This window comes from Populus euphratica, unplaced genomic scaffold (assembly GCF_000495115.2).
Source record: "Populus euphratica unplaced genomic scaffold, PopEup_1.0 scaffold93.1, whole genome shotgun sequence".
NCBI classification, from domain to species: domain Eukaryota; kingdom Viridiplantae; phylum Streptophyta; class Magnoliopsida; order Malpighiales; family Salicaceae; genus Populus; species Populus euphratica.
Window position 1 is genome coordinate 1,006,037 of NW_011499873.1, and position 16,075 is coordinate 1,022,111.

Genomic DNA, 16,075 nt, shown 5'->3' on the forward strand with positions numbered 1-16,075 from the left:
CCTGTATTAAAAATAGACATTTACCACAAATTAAAGGTATCTTATATTATTAGATATATTATTATAAAACATATTTTAGTTAAGGAGTTATTGATACTTCAAGTGCAAAATGATGATATAAAACCATGATAAAAATGCACTTTTAAGTACTAATCACCTGGTAGCAGTTAGATACATGAGACTGCCAATCATTTGTTTGAACAATGTTGTATCTACAACAGTTCCTTCCTCATTCTTTGACAATCTGGAACCTGGAACGATTGGATTCTTTACTGAGTTGCTATTCAGCATCCCAAACCTCTCTAGCACTTCATTAGCATATTTCTTTTGATTGATAAATATTCCATGATGATCCTGTATGACTTCTACACCAAGGAAATACTTCATTTTACTAAGAACAGACATGACAAATTCCTTTTTCATTGACTCCTTAAATCTTTCAAACATGTCCTCATTGTTTCCAGTAAAAATCAAATCATCTACATAAAGGCTTACAATGAGAATCTTACCTCCATCTTCAGTTTTCACAAACAGTGTGTGTTCACAATAGCATTTCTCAAAACCCTCTTTAATGAAATACCCTTCAATTCTGCTGTACCAAGCTCGGGGAGCTTGCTTGAGTCCATACAAAGCTCTTCTAAGTTTGTAAACCTTATGTTCTTCTCCCCTCTTCGTGAACCCTTGTGGTTGATCAACAAATACATCTTCATTTAATTCTCCATGCAAGAATGCACTTTTCACGTCCAATTGATACACACACCAGCTCTTTTGTGCTGCAAGAGCAAGAACCATTCTGATAGTATCCCATCTGGCCACCGGAGCAAACACCTCATTGTAATCAATACCATGCTGTTGTGAGTAACCCTTTGCCACGAGACGAGCCTTAAACTTGTCAACCTCACCCTTCTCATTAAGCTTGGTCTTATACACCCATTCCATTCCTATTTTCTTTGCTCCTTCTGGTAATGTTGTTAACTCTCAGGTCTCATTCTCTTCGATGGCTTTGATCTCTAATTTCATTGCTTCTCTCCACTTCAGACTTTTGAAAGCATCTTCAAAGCACACAGGATCTTCTGAAGCAGTGAACATAACAAAATTTTCAATCTCATCTTCTTCTAATAATCCTTCACCTGACACATAATCTTGCATCCAAAAAGGCTCTCTTCTGTTCCTCCCTTGAGCTGGATTTAAAGAACCTTCTGCATTTGCATTTAAGTCTCCAGATGGAGAATTAAAATCTCCTCTGTCTACTTCTTCAATCTCAGCATTCACACCATCTACTTCTTCAATATTAGCATTCCCACCTTCTTCAGATTCTTGAGTCCTGATTTCTTCTTCATCACCCCACTCTAATACATCAACTTTTATCTCTTCATTACTTCTTTTCCAATCCCATTTCTCATTTTCGACAAATACCACATCTCTACTAATCATCACCTTCTTTGAAACTGGATTGTATAGCCTATATGCTTTGGACTCCTCACTTACACCTAACAGGATACATTCCTCACTTTTATCATCCAACTTTGATCTTCGTTTGTCTAGAATATGGACATGAGCAATGCATCCAAATACTCTAAAATAATGCACAGAAGGTTTGTTACCACTCTAGGCCTCTTCAGGTGTTACCTCCTTTACAGCTGAAGTTGGACTTCGATTTAATATATGTATTGCCCAGTTGACAGCCTCAGACCAAAACTCCTCAGGAATCTGTTTTCCTGACAGCATGCTGCGTACCATATTCATGACAGTACGATTCTTTCTCTCAGCCACCCCGTTTTGTTGGGGTGTGTAAGAGGCAGTAAGTTGTCTAGTTATTCCATGTGTGCTGCAAAATTGATTAAACTCCAAGGAGGTGAATTCTCCACCTCTATCAGTACGTAGGCAACAAATAGAATTACCACTTTCTTTTTCAACAAGTGCTTTGAATTTCTTAAATACATTAAATGCCTCAGATTTATCTGATAAGAAATAAACCCAAGTCTTCCTACTGTAGTCATCAATAAAATTGATTAAGTACCTTTTATGACTATGTGATTCAGGCTTGATAGGTCCGCAGATATCAGCATAAATTAGTTGAAGACGTTGTGAAGCTCTCCATAGGCTCATCTTGGGAATGACCTCACGATGTTGCTTTCCCACCATGCAGTCTGAACACACCTTTGATGAAGCTTGGAGATTTGGAAGTCCTCTCACCATTTTCTTATAGATAAGAGTTCTCAAACCCTTGAAGCTAAGATGTCCAAATCGACAGTGCCACAGATGTGAGTTATTTTCAGTCATAGTTTGAAAACATGTTGTAACTTGAGGCATTACTGAAGCCAACACAACAAACATTCTATTTGTTGACATTCTAGACTGCATAATTAATCCCCTCCTTGGATGATAAATATTACACATCCCTTTTTGAATAAGAATTGTAAGACCTTTTTCTTGTAGCTGGCCAACACTCAGAAGATTATTTTTTAATTCAGGTGCAAAGTAAACTTCAGTGATTACTTGAGTTATGCCACCCATTTGAAGTCTGATATTTCCTTTCCCCATCACCATCATCTTTGAATTATCTCCAAGTTTTACAGACTGTCTGAACTTTTCATCAAGGTCTGAGAAAAAACTTTTAATACCACACATGTGGTTACTGCACCCGGAGTCTAAATACCATACATTCTCTTGTGCTGTTGAATTATTCATCTTGATGTATGACATTAACAGCATCTCCTCATCTTCATCTAACTCAGCATAGTTTGCAGCAGTTTTCAAACGAGGACACTCATATTGATAGTGACCAAGCCTATGACAGCTGAAACATTCCACAAGAGCTTTATTGAAAGGTTGCCTACCCCTGCTTCGACCTCTTCCTCTAAAATTCCCACGAGCTCTTCCTCTTCCTTCAAACTTGTATTCACCTCTTCCTCTATCATTTTCTGAATTAATGATATTCAAAACATGTTCTTCCTCCTTCTGTCCATGCATTCTCTGTTCGTGAACCAACAGACTGCTATGAAGTTCATCTATGGTCATAGTAGACAACTCATTAGACTCTTCAATCGAACACACAACATAATTGAATTTAAGAGTCATTGATCTTAAGATTTTTTCAATGATCACACTCTGCTCTATTTTTTCTCCATGTGTTTTCATCTTATTTGCAATGATCAGTGTTCTAGAAAAATATTCATTGACCTTCTCACCCTCCTTCATGCCAAGAATCTCAAATTCCCTTCTCAAAGCCTGTAACTGAGCACGTTTCACCTTTGTAGAGCCTTGATACTTTAATCTCATCGAATCCCAAATAGTCTTTGCAGTCTCCTTATTGAGAATGGTCTCAATAATATGTCTATCTATAGCTTGGAATAGATAGTTCTTGACTTTTAAATCCTTTAGTTTCAAATCTGCAATGAGCTTCCGTTGTGCTTCTGTTGATTCTTCTGTTGCTACAGGTATCTCATTTTCTATCAAATCCCAATACTCTTTTGACCTGAGAAAATTCTCCATGAGCATAGCCCAATGATCATAATAACCATCAAACCGTGGAATTGCGGGTTGAACAAAATTGTTATTTTCTCCTGCCATAAGTCTCCACTCTCTCTTTTGTTTGATCACTCACTCACTCTTGCTTCTTCCTTAAGAAACTGTAGTTTTTTAGAACACTCAATCAGGCTCCTGTGATGGAGGCTCTGATACCACTTGTTAACTCTCAGCTACTGATAATGAATAACTCTCAGTGTTTAAAAGAATGAAGCATACCTTTATTTAGTCACTAATGGCTATATATATAAGCCTTTACAGAATAAAAATAGAAAAACAAACTTTACATTATTACTTCCTAAAAATATGGTGAGAAATCTAAACCAATTCAAATATTATTATGCACTAACAGATTACCCTAACATCAGGGAATTATTAACTGAAAACATTAAAACTTAATGCATGCTTCAACAGTTTTCGGTATTCCAGAGATTTTTATTTACAAAAATAGATTTGAAAAAAGTTATAGATTATATATTTTTTTAAGAAAATCAAGTTTTTACTATAATTTAAAATTTTAAAAGTTTAAATAATAAAAACCCAGTAATTTTTAAAATCATGATAAGTCTAAAAGTATTTTTAATTACACTGCACCATAATATATTACGGACGATTACTTTAAAAAGTAAACGGCTTTGGTTTCTATGTCCAAACATGCTCACTATGTCGACATGATTTGGACAACGTCTGCCGCCGTACAATGAAATTTTGGTATTCCGGATAGGTTGCTGACTTCTTTAGAAAATTTAAAATCACTTTCTTTCTTTGTTTTAGTTCTAGCTTCTGCTCCGACGCAAATAAAAATAATTTATTTATTTTTAGATGGAGCTAATTCTGCAATGATTTTGGAATATTCCAAGAAAACTGCCTTCGTATTCCTTTTTTCTTTTCTTTTTTCTTTTGTTCCTAAAATAGCTTCAAAATTTTCCAAATTTTTACTCGACAGTTCTCGAAATAGACGTTAAATTTTATACTGCATATAACTTCACTAAATTATGCAGAATTTAATAGAGGATGACAAGTGGATCTAGTAAATAACAAGTTCAACCATAACAGAATTTCATGTAGTGTTTATTAGGAGTAATTATTTTTTTGAAGTAATTTTTATTTAAAAATATTTTAAATAATATTTTTTTCTTAAAATTTATTTTTAATTGGTCAAAACAATTAAAAAATATAAATAAATAATTAAAAAATATATATTTTTAAAAAAATACAATCACACTGCAATGCTAACATACTCTTAATAAAAATAACATAAAAAACCAAATAAATATAGTAATTTTTGCCATTACATTACAGTGGTGGTTGCTTTACATATAAATAAATTTTCTGAACTTTCATATACTAATAGTAGTTAACTCCTTACATCATCAACTTGTTAATAGTTTATATTTAAATTTATATGATTGACACTTTCATAGTTTGTGTATTATAGTATATTATATTTTTAAAGTTTTTTTTCAAATAAAAATAATACTAATACGTTGAAATTATAAAAATATATTTTAAAAATATTAATTTAATAATTTTTAAATAAAGAATAATTTAAAAACACATAAAACAAACAAAAGTTCACTAAACACTCACTAATCATCTTTGAGAAATCACCAAGACATAGTGCTCATGATTGTTAGCGCGAAAATAGATTAGACATAAATTAATTAAATTAAAATTGGATTATCCAACAAATTGGCAATCATAAATCATAATCATCAAATACTTTCCTAAAAGTCATATGCTCGACGAACAAACAAACAACCACCCTCCATTATAATAATTATTAATTACCTCTAGTTAACAACTCAAATATATACACGTAGAATAATAATGCAATTTACAATTTTATTTTTGTTGAAACAATAATGCAATTTAAACACCTTTAATAATAGTATGTGGACCTCGTAATGACACTTAATTACTCGCATTAATCAATCAAATTACTTAATTAAACTTTTTTTTTTTTCCCGTTCTCGTCTCCAAAAAAAGAAAAGGACAGCCTAGGAGACACCAATCCAATAACCTTTTCATTGCTTTGATTCCTCGCCCAGCTTCTTCTTCTTCTTCTCCGCAAAAACCCTTTCACATCTCTCTCTAGAAGCTATCTCTTGTCTTGAACTTGGTCAGTTTAAGTCACCCGAATCAGGCAGGATTTCCTTACAAACCCAATTGCACGCAAGACTGTCTTTGATCATCATTAACTCACCAATTGTATCATTGTTCAAGTCCCAATCACGATCACAGCCGTTGATCAAGAAGCAGAAATGGAAAAATCTAAGGTTGGCAAGGAAGCTTACCTCAACGGGAATCCCCATCATTCCTTCTCTTCTTCCTCTGCTTCTCAAAGACATGTCAGCTACAGGTTCTTTCTGTCCCACTAAATACTGGGTCCCTTTTCTTTTCTTTTCTTTTCTTTTCTATTCTTTTTCGATGAAGGATCGAGTTTTTTTTGTTATTGGGTTTTTCTTTTTATTGATTCAAATTGGTTGACTGTCCTTTGTTTTCTGTTCTGTTTTGGAAATTCACCGTATTCAATTCATGATCAAATTGAGGCATGTGCAGGACATCTGATTTATTTTCTTGGCTTGTCCAGTATATATATAGGTTCTTTTCCTGGTGAAAGGAAACTTGGCTTCTTAATGAGCTTGGAAGAATTGTTCTAAATGGATGTAAAACAAGAGACTAATTGATATGTCAAGTCAATTTGTAAGCTTGGGAACTAAAAGTCTTGCGCTTTTTTAAGTTTTGAACAATGTTATGGGCAGTTAGCACTGGTACAGAACTTAAACATAATTCTGGAATGGGTGTCAGGAAAATTGTCATGGCCAGTAAAATTATTTGAACACCTCTGGTTTAGGAAAAGGTGAATTAAATTTTCTATTACGAGAAGGAGTTCTTTTCTACATTCCATCATTCGTAATAACAGCTGTTAGTTTTACCCTTTATTTACTAGACTGTAATTGTGAACGAGGCCATTACAGAAATGGTTTTAATAAGATTGTCAGATGAGATCTTGATCATCTATTCACCTTGTTTTGAATCGCAAACGAACTGATGGAAAAATGACAAGAGAGGCAAAAGTGATATTTCAATTTAGTTACATTAACATGTAAGATTTTATCCATCAATGGATGTTTTATGTGCTTCCCATTATCCATCAATTGTTGTTTTATGAGCTTCCCATACATTCTTTATTGGATCGTTGTGGATTTGGTTGTTTCTGCATGGGCTTTGTGTTTTTAAGCGTAGAAAATTAAATGAACTTTGGTGCAGCTGCGGTATTTGCGGGTATGAATTGAACTTGAGCTCCTCCAATCGGAACACCTCATCTATTGGCTCTAAATATGGGAAATCCATAAAGAAAGGGATCATTTCATTCTTCTTCATCGATGAGAGCAGATTTACCCAGGTTGATGAATTTCAATGCATTCCCTTCTTTTCAAGAAACTCCTGGGGCTTGTTCCACCGGAGAACAGCACTTCTTTGCCGCAAGTGTGGTAATCATATTGGATTTGCTTATGATGACAAAGCTTCAGCATATCCACTTGTAGCAGACGGATCTGACTCTTCCTCAGCCTGTGAAGTTTCCAAACATCGAAAATATGATGTTAAAATCCGTGCCTTGCAGCCTTCTTCTGTTGACCAGTTTAGCACTCCAATTTACACCTGATGTATCCGGAGCAAGCCTCTTCATAGGTGTAATCAAATGGTATCGGTTACACATCAAAAACTAAACCAGAAGTTTCCCTGAGATACTTTCATGTATACGTGGTCGATTCCTTTAATTTTGTTCTCTGTATGTGTGTTTACTGTCATATATTAGAGTGTGACTTGTACAGAGCAGTGTTGAGAAGCATTAAAAGAAAGCAGTGTGGATGTTGAAGGGACCAAAGTCCATCAACCATCCAGGTTTGACGGGAGAATAGTAGTCTGATATATCGAATGGATGAGTTTGAAGGGACATTAACGTTGTGCTCCAATTTTATATATTCTTCTCTCCGTGAGGCTTTGTCGTCTTTAATATTATTTCAAAGTTGAGGCTTGTAAATGCTGAATAACATGAGAGAAAGAGTTCTCGCAGTTTAGGGCTTTTGTCTTCTAGGAAGTGGTTTTTTCAATTCTTTTATATGTTTTTATTATTAAAAGAGTTAATTAATAGAAAATATTTTTTAATCAATAAAAATATTTTTCTATTAAGGAAAAATCTGGCTTAATTTTTTAAAAAGTATATATTTTTTTTATTTTGAGTGAAAAATTTAAAAATATTATATTATTTTCTAATTATGTTAAATTTGGTCTTTAAATTTTTAATTGCTAAATACTTTGTTTGAATTTTTTTTTCATTTTCATCATTTAAAATTTAATTTAATTTAATTTTTATATTGATTTTGGTTTTATTTTTATGATAGTTATTTATTTTTTTCTTATTAATTTTTTTATTTAATTTTTTTATTTATCAAATTTAATCTTTATTTTTTTATTGTTACTTATTTTACTTAAAATAATTTATAAAATCATAATTATAATTATTTTAATTTTATCATTTTTAATTTTTTTTGTTAGATTTAATGCCTATTGTTTTAATTATTATTTATTTTATTTGAGTTAATTTATAAAATTAGATTTTTTTAATTTTATTCTCATTAAACTTTTTAATTTGTAAAATTTGTTTTTATTATTTTAATAAAATTAAAAAAAATAAAATATTAATAAGTTATTTTTAATTTATTTTTTTATAACATAGCCAAAGAAAACTGAAAAGTATTTTAAAATATATTTTTTATAACACTATCAAATATTAAAAAATAATTTATTTTTTAAAAAAAAAACTTTTCTGCTAATAAAACAAGTTCTTAATCTCCACTGAGTTTCCGCGTAATATTGCTATTAGAGTAAGATCTTTTCAAGTTCTTTACGAGCTGAAGGCGTCTTTGATTTGGCAATGAAGGAATCATAGGAAGAGAGAGCTTTGCATGCAGCAGCTAGACTTTTGCAGCAATGATGTCTATTCTAAAAGGAGATGCCGAATTCACGGCCGTATTGGTCGGGTCTCCTGGAGCCACACAGTAGAGCAATCATCGATCTCAATTTTTTCTGTGCCTTGACCGTATATAACTGTAAATCATAGCCATTTTCATGATTGTCATCATGTGGAAAATGGACTTTTCCAGGACATCTTTACATAAAGGGAGACCGAAAGGTGCCTTTGAAGATGTTAGGAAATGTAGAAAACGTTACTAGAAATTGTGGAGAGAGAATATAATGTGGAGACACAAATAAACTGTAAGGGTTCAGTGCTAGGAGGTAAACAACAGTCTCACTCGATCAGAAATTCCAATTTCTATTCCATATTCTGATAAGCGATCAACAAATGGATCTCTACGAAGGAGAATCGACAAAAAAGGCCCTATTTGCTCGAGTAGGAGATCATGCATGCCATGATTGCTATATTTCTTTTGGAGATTTGTATGGCTTTGGAGCTCCGCTAGATTAAGTATCCTGGAAGGTAAGAATTTCAAAATTAGTATGGTCATACGCAGGCTAGTGTGCGACGAAGACAGCATTCTGTTCACAACGAGCTTCTCTATTGAGGTGCCTTTTAGGGGGTTTTCACTCTTTCAAAGGAAAATCAAGAGCACCGAAGCGCACTTAAGTCGAGTATTCCCAGTGTGTAACCAAATTTAGCTATAGTTTAATTGGCTATTGCTGGAATCTCGTCATGGTCTGGAATCACTTATGTTTGATGTCCAACACTCCTGATAAAAGCAGCAGAAGAAAATGCCCTGTACATCGACCCAGTCTTAAATTTGTTCGTGAACAACAAAAGAAAGTATTAGTACTTAAATGCCAGTTTCACTGATGTATAAACCGCTTCCTGATCAATCAACAAAATTGATATGCCACCAAAGATTTTGCTTCCTTTTATTCCTCTTGCAAGATAGAAACTTGAATTTTCATTTTGTGTATTTAGAGTCGATTTGCAGCCGAAAGAACCCAGCAAGGTTATTGTTATTGGCTGGAACTCAAATCCCAGCCATAGCATCGTAACTTAGCGAGCTTCAATCTTTTTGTCCAGGAGGCGCTGGACCATAAAATTCAGAGGATTTATAATGGATGTTTTCTCTGTTCAGACTTCAGAGGCTCGGCTGCCACAGGACAACAAAATTGACTTTGCTCCCCTCTTTTCTCCCCTCCAAACAGAAAAATTAATGGTTTTTCTTCTTGTTCTTAGCATTACCGTCAATTTTAGATGTCATGTATGTACTCTTTATTTAGTGAAACACAATTCCCTTAAGCTGGCACCTATGCATCGGATTAACATATTTTGACTTTCTGAGACCAATTCACCAATGTATATGCGCTTAGACACCGAAAATTTTCCACATACCCAGCCAGCCACATTCGAGCACCAGTATCTGGAAGTGGATAAACAATTACAGTAAGCAGCATATATATATATATATTGGTTAATTTGGGCAGAGGCTCCTCGTTGCAGGTGAATCGAAATGGGGTTAAGTTCAACAAACAAGGTTTGCTCAGCGAGTGTACGTACACTCAGGGAAACGGCAATAAATATGTCTCTTCATTTATGCTTGGAATTTCCATAGCTCCTTTAGTGTCAAAATTTGTTCGTTTTATCAAAATTTTGGCTACATTTTCCCTCTGTTGGATGCTACCTAGAAATTTAGTGTCGCTTAGATATGTAATTAGCATTTCTATACCATTTATCGAACCAGCTATCATCATGAGAAAAATGTTTGCTCTCAAAACTCGAATCTGCACCATAATTGTGATTGTAAGTTCAATATTTTTACTATTTCACAAAGCAAAACTACCATCTATTAAAAATAAGAGTTAATTATAAAAACATCCTTGACATATTATAAACCTTTATCAAAAGAAAATAATTAGTAAATTCAGTTATGTGACGCTTGGTTAGTATCTTGGGGAAAAAATTTATCTTTATGTACTTTATATTTTAAAAATTCATTTAAAAATTTTCCTTGAAACAAAGTTATTTTATTTATTCAACTAAATTTTTTTTTATCTTTTCTATATTTATTTCTTTTACCCTAAAATATAGACCAAACACAACATTAATAAAAACAAAAATAAGAACTAATAAAAGTAACTCTTTCAAAAATCTTAATCAAGCTAACATGAGTTAACTAAGTGACTCTTTCAAAAATCTTAATCAAGCTAACACGAGTTAACTAAGTGTTTTTTTTAAAAAATTTAATTTAATTTAATTTAATTTTTATCTTTTTATTATTTATTTTATTTACAAGTTAATCTTTATTATTTTATTTAATTTTTTATACACGGGATTTCATGAATTTAATATGTTTATTGAAGTTGGGTTGTTTTATTCTTTTTAAATTATTCTCTTCACTTCATTTTTCAATATTTTTTTCTTAGTAATTGAGCTTCAAATTTCTTTTATTTTTTTATAAAATTATTATGTTCTTATATAATTATTTTATTTTATTATCAAATAAAATTGTTGAAACATTTTAAAAATATTTAAAAAACATTCAAATCAATGATCCATACCCTGATTTTGTTTTTATTTTCTTAAAAACACTATCATCAACTAACTAGGTATCGTTTTATTACGTTAAAATAAATCTGATCCACGAAATAACCCGGATCCTGTCAAGTTGCAACTATACTGTGTACTTTAAGAATTCTTCCTTGTGCAGAGTATCGTGACAACGGACACCCGAAAGCAAAACGGTACTCTCAAAATAAATATACTTGATCGTTCCATTTTCAAACACACAGAAACTCAAATTAAAAAAAAAAGAAAAATAAAAAAGAATTAATAAGGGAACCAATATACAAATTTTCCAACAAATTACGTAACGAGAGAGAAAAAAAGATTGTGATCAGGTGGATGAGTTTTTCCTACAGTGTAAAAAAAGCAAGTTACCCACCGGTTAATCTGTAATAATGGATTTCAAATCAACAGGGAATTGATGAATTTACTATGTATTCAAGACACAGGAGGTGCTGAATCCATTAACATGTCACATATACGTTCGCTATAAGTTAGTGTTTACCATTTGTTCCACAGTGGAAAAGGACCGCTCGGAGGTGGTTTCAACCATGATGAAGAGCCCATTTGACCACCACTTTGGATGGCCAGGCCTAGATTTTGGCTGTTTTACTTCAAACCATAAACTATTAGTTGATTGCTTTGTTTTCTGAGAGTGTTATTGCACGAGTGATTCAAGCTCTTTCAATCAAAATCTAATTGTTCGGATTATAATACAACAGTAGAGCAATATCTGTAAGGAGTATGTATAACAAAATCTAGTTGGAGTTTTTCATTGAAATATGTCGTCTGAGATAACAGTTTATGTTGAAACTTGCCCAGTTGTATAATAAATCTGATAGCACAAATCAAACTGTATTTCCTAGGGCGGCTTAAATCATTTCCAAGCACAGAAATTAAGTGGGGCAAGACATCAAATTAAATGGATTAAATCAATCTCAATCATCACGAGAGAAGCAAAATTGGAAGGGTTTCCTTGTTGCCAATTGTTGTTTCATCTCATCGTTCAGACGTATGGTTCAAACTCAAAGAAGAAAAAGGACGCACAACCGTTAAATAATTCTCGTTTCACACTGAAATTGTATATGTAATCTTGAAAAAAGAACAAAACCAGGTTAAAGGTTTCTCTGATACAAGGGGGGGAAAAACCCGAGACGCCGCTTTTTACGTGTACGTAACGTAATTACCAGCACGATAACCTTATCTTCCTTTTGTTCTTTCAGATGCAAGATATGATTAACCTTGAATATGGGACTAGAAAAAAAAAAGAAATGAAAGTCTAACTTCTCTCTCTCTCTCTTTTAATTTACTACGGTGGCCTGTTCAAGCCATTGGCCTCCTATTAATCCCTGGGCAAAATACTAATTTTTGAATAATTGTTTTTAGATTTTTTTATTTTTAGTATTAAGAAATTAATTTTATTGATAAACACTAAAAAAAATATCAATTTGATATATATATATATATATATATATATATATATATATGTCTCCAACTTTTCAATTAGGTATTTAATATATTAATGAATTTTCAATTGAATATTTTTATTTATTTAAATCAATAAAATGGTTAAAAATTATATGAAAATCTTGTTTTTCTATTTATTTTGTGAAAAACTCATGAATTTATTAAAAATTCTCGTATCATGACATGAAATAGACTATACAAAGAAATGTAAGAGTTTTGTAATATGTTCACATGATTCAAAATGAAGATCAAGGATTCATTGATTTTGTTATGAAAAAAGAAAAAATGATGTAAACTTCACATGACTATTTCATAATTTTAATGAAAATTATCAAACTGAAAATCTACTGTTACATTGAGAATCTAATAGAAACTGTCCTTAAAGGTTGAGTACTTCAGTCAGGTTTGACCTTTATTATTCATGCCTCTGATCCCGTAAACTAAGCCGCCCCCGTTCTGGAGAGGCCCGCTCCATTTTACGCTATATAAACCCAAACTTTCCTCTATAGTTTCTCGTCGCAAAAACTAGATTCCTACAGTATATTTGCTCACAAACTCTAAACTATGGGGTTTACTAGTATTAATGTGTCTGTTATCACTTTGAGTTATTTTCTTATGTTGTTTGTAACTCTCACCAGCATCCTGAATCCCATCTTTGCTTCGAGAATCTGCGAGTTTCCAGCAATATTTAACTTGGGCGACTCAAACTCTGATACTGGCACACTGTCAGCTGCCTTCACTGCCCTTAACTCTCCCAATGGAGACACTTACTTTCACATGCCCGCGGGAAGGTTCTCAGATGGAAGGCTGATCATAGATTTCATTGGTAAGTTATTATGCTTGTACGTCGAGTAACATATGCATATGTTATCTCCTCAAAGTTGCATGAACTGGTCCTTTCAAAAGTACAAGCGTGCAATTTGCCTCCATCTTCATGAAAGTCTGGATCTCTTACTGCATCTCGTTGTCAAAATGTGTGGACATGGTTATAAGTTTGAACCTCCCATTTTAAAAAAATTAAAAAAATGTGTGGATCTCTTATTAATTAATCTTTAATGATCTTTTGTTTGATCAGCAAAGAGTTTCAATCTACCATATCTCAGTGCTTATCTTAATTCTCTGGGCGCCAGCTACACACATGGAGCGAATTTTGCCTCAGCAAGAGCCACCATCAGATTTCCGTCTCCAATTATACCTGCTAGTGGTGGATATAGTCCATTCTACCTTGATGTGCAATATCAGCAATTTATGCAATTTAAAGACAGATCACAGATCATTAGGAAACAAGGTGCGTAATCAAAATCTATTTTTTGGGGTCTATTCTGGAGATGACAGTCAACTGTACGTAGAAGATGCAATTGGAAACGATTTTCTCATCGATGTTCAATCTGTATGCAGGAGGAAAGTTTGCCAAGTTGATGCCTAAGGAGGACTATTTCCGAAAAGCACTATACACATTTGACATTGGTCAAAATGATCTTGGAGCTGGATTTTTCAGCAACATGTCCATTGAGGAAGTGAAAGCAACTGTCCCTGATATTGTCAACAGGTTTTCGATATATGTTAAGGTAATCCTTAATAATGAGCCATTACTGAAGGCTGTTTATATTTATTACTTTCATATTAATTTTATGTTACAATAATATATTTAAACTACTGGAGTGGTTTTGATCGGTGCAGAATATATACGAAGTGGGAGGCAGATCGTTTTGGATTCATAGCACAGGACCAATTGGTTGTCTTGCTTACATCCTGACCGGCTTCCCTTCAGCAGAGAAGGACGGTGCTGGCTGTGCAAAGCAGCACAATGAAGTGGCTCGGTATTTTAATTACAAATTGAAGGAGGCTGTTCTTCAATTAAGGAAAGATTTTCCTTCAGCTGCATTCACATACGTGGACGTGTATTCTGTGAAATATTTTTTATTCATTGAACCCAAGAAATATGGTAAGTTATATTATACGAATTTATTAGATAATTATATAAATTATATTTTATAATTTTATTTAATAGCTAAAATTATTGAGATGAGATGATTTTTTAACATAATATCAGAGTTTTAATAATCAAGCGATCACGAGTTAGAATCTGATCATCTCTATTTATTTTATAAAAATTAAATATAATATAATATGAGTTTATGCAAGTTTCAAACTTATAAAACTTTTATTCAAATAAGTATATTAAAAAATATATAAATTATATCTTAAAATTTTATCTAATAATTTAAATTATAGGATTTAAATGCTAAGATATGATTTACCCAATAATTTAAGTTATTGAATTTACATGCTTGTTTGCTTGTTTGATATAAATAATTAATAATGAAAAACACGCTTAAATGCAATAATCTTTTCATGTAATTTAAAATTAAACTTATTTATATTAGATAATAAAAGATATTTTCAAAAACCCACTCCAAGTTTAAGAAAATATTGTAGAAAATTGTGTTGGTACATTAAATGCTTTAATATTTTAAATATAAAAAAGATTTTAAAATATTAATGACATTTTAATTAGTTGAGAAAGGAATTTTTATATAAACTTCTAGACAGTTTCCATGATTTCACAACACCTCACAGTTTGTTGTGTAATAATTTACGCACAGCAGTAAAGCAATTGGTTTAAACTTGAAAAGGACACGAAAGTAACAAAACCAATAGATAAATCAGAAAACATGGTTTATTTTATTACAAATTGATCTTGTTTTCCGTTACAAATGGTGTATAGGATTTGAGCTTCCACTTATAACCTGCTGTGGCTATGGAGGCAAGTACAACTACAGTGATGCTGCAGGATGTGGAGAAACAATTACAGTAAATAATGCCAAAGTGGTTGTCGGTTCATGTGACAACCCCTCTGTTCGAGTAGATTGGGACGGAGTCCACTATACCGAGGCTGCTAGCAAGTTTGTTTTCGATCGAATTTCGACAGGAGCCTTCTCTGATCCGCCAATTCCCTTAAACATGGCATGCCACAGGAATGTATAATTTCTGTGCTTTCAATATCATTCTAAAATGTACAAATCGCAACAAAATGCCTCCCTCTCTATCCATTCCTTGGATCTTAAGGGTGAACAAAAAACTGTTGATCTCATATATCATCTCTCCTCGGGAGAGAAAAACATGAGATGTTCCAAACTAGCTCCAATAATAACTCCTCCCCTACTTTTCAATGTAAATGGAATCTATGTAACATATATATTCTGTATTTTTAATAAAGCTCGACAGAAAAATATTTCAGCCTATTCCCTAACCAATTAGTTTGGTGATCAAAAGCCAAATAAAAAATAATTAACTTGGAACAAGAAATGCACTCTGTTATTTCCTGTCAACTAAGATGACGCATTGAAAGGAGAAAAAAAGGGGCGGGGGGCGGGGTGGTGGGGGGCTAACTTAATAATGAAATATTTCGGCAGGATCTTCTCTAATGGGATCAGGACGCGAACATAATCCTCTTGAAATACACACCATTAATGTGGATGTCGACATAATATTTGGAAATTAACCTTGGCTTCACCCATT

The 16,075-nt window shown here is 32.7% G+C and overlaps 2 protein-coding genes across 2 annotated transcripts; both read left to right on the top strand.

Moving 5' to 3' along the window:
- The first annotated feature begins 5,491 nt into the window (after positions 1–5,491).
- On the top strand, positions 5,492–7,525 carry LOC105127804 (uncharacterized protein At4g08330, chloroplastic-like). Its single transcript, XM_011029228.1, has 2 exons — positions 5,492–5,890; positions 6,802–7,525. Exons 1-2 carry the CDS (start codon positions 5,793–5,795, stop codon positions 7,196–7,198), a joined length of 495 nt encoding a protein of 164 aa, XP_011027530.1. The 5' UTR covers positions 5,492–5,792; the 3' UTR covers positions 7,199–7,525.
- A 5,514-nt stretch (positions 7,526–13,039) lies between these two features.
- On the top strand, positions 13,040–15,796 carry LOC105127805 (esterase-like). The gene is made up of 5 exons (XM_011029230.1): positions 13,040–13,379; positions 13,629–13,841; positions 13,952–14,121; positions 14,234–14,498; positions 15,282–15,796. The coding sequence occupies exons 1-5, from the start codon at positions 13,118–13,120 to the stop codon at positions 15,539–15,541; spliced, it is 1,170 nt and encodes a 389-aa protein (XP_011027532.1). The 5' UTR covers positions 13,040–13,117; the 3' UTR covers positions 15,542–15,796.
- Positions 15,797–16,075: the final 279 nt, after the last annotated feature.

What these genes read in the sequence shown, in the direction of transcription:
- LOC105127805 (XM_011029230.1), top strand. Translation starts at nt 13,118, where the DNA reads ATGGGGTTTACTAGTATTAATGTGTCTGTTATCACTTTGAGTTATTTT. An exon ending in GCTGATCATAGATTTCATTG is followed by an intron (nt 13,380 to 13,628) that starts GTAAGTTATTAT and finishes TTGTTTGATCAG; the next exon opens with CAAAGAGTTTCAATCTACCA. An exon ending in ACAGATCATTAGGAAACAAG is followed by an intron (nt 13,842 to 13,951) that starts GTGCGTAATCAA and finishes ATCTGTATGCAG; the next exon opens with GAGGAAAGTTTGCCAAGTTG.
- LOC105127804 (XM_011029228.1), top strand. Translation starts at nt 5,793, where the DNA reads ATGGAAAAATCTAAGGTTGGCAAGGAAGCTTACCTCAACGGGAATCCC. An exon ending in CAAAGACATGTCAGCTACAG is followed by an intron (nt 5,891 to 6,801) that starts GTTCTTTCTGTC and finishes ACTTTGGTGCAG; the next exon opens with CTGCGGTATTTGCGGGTATG.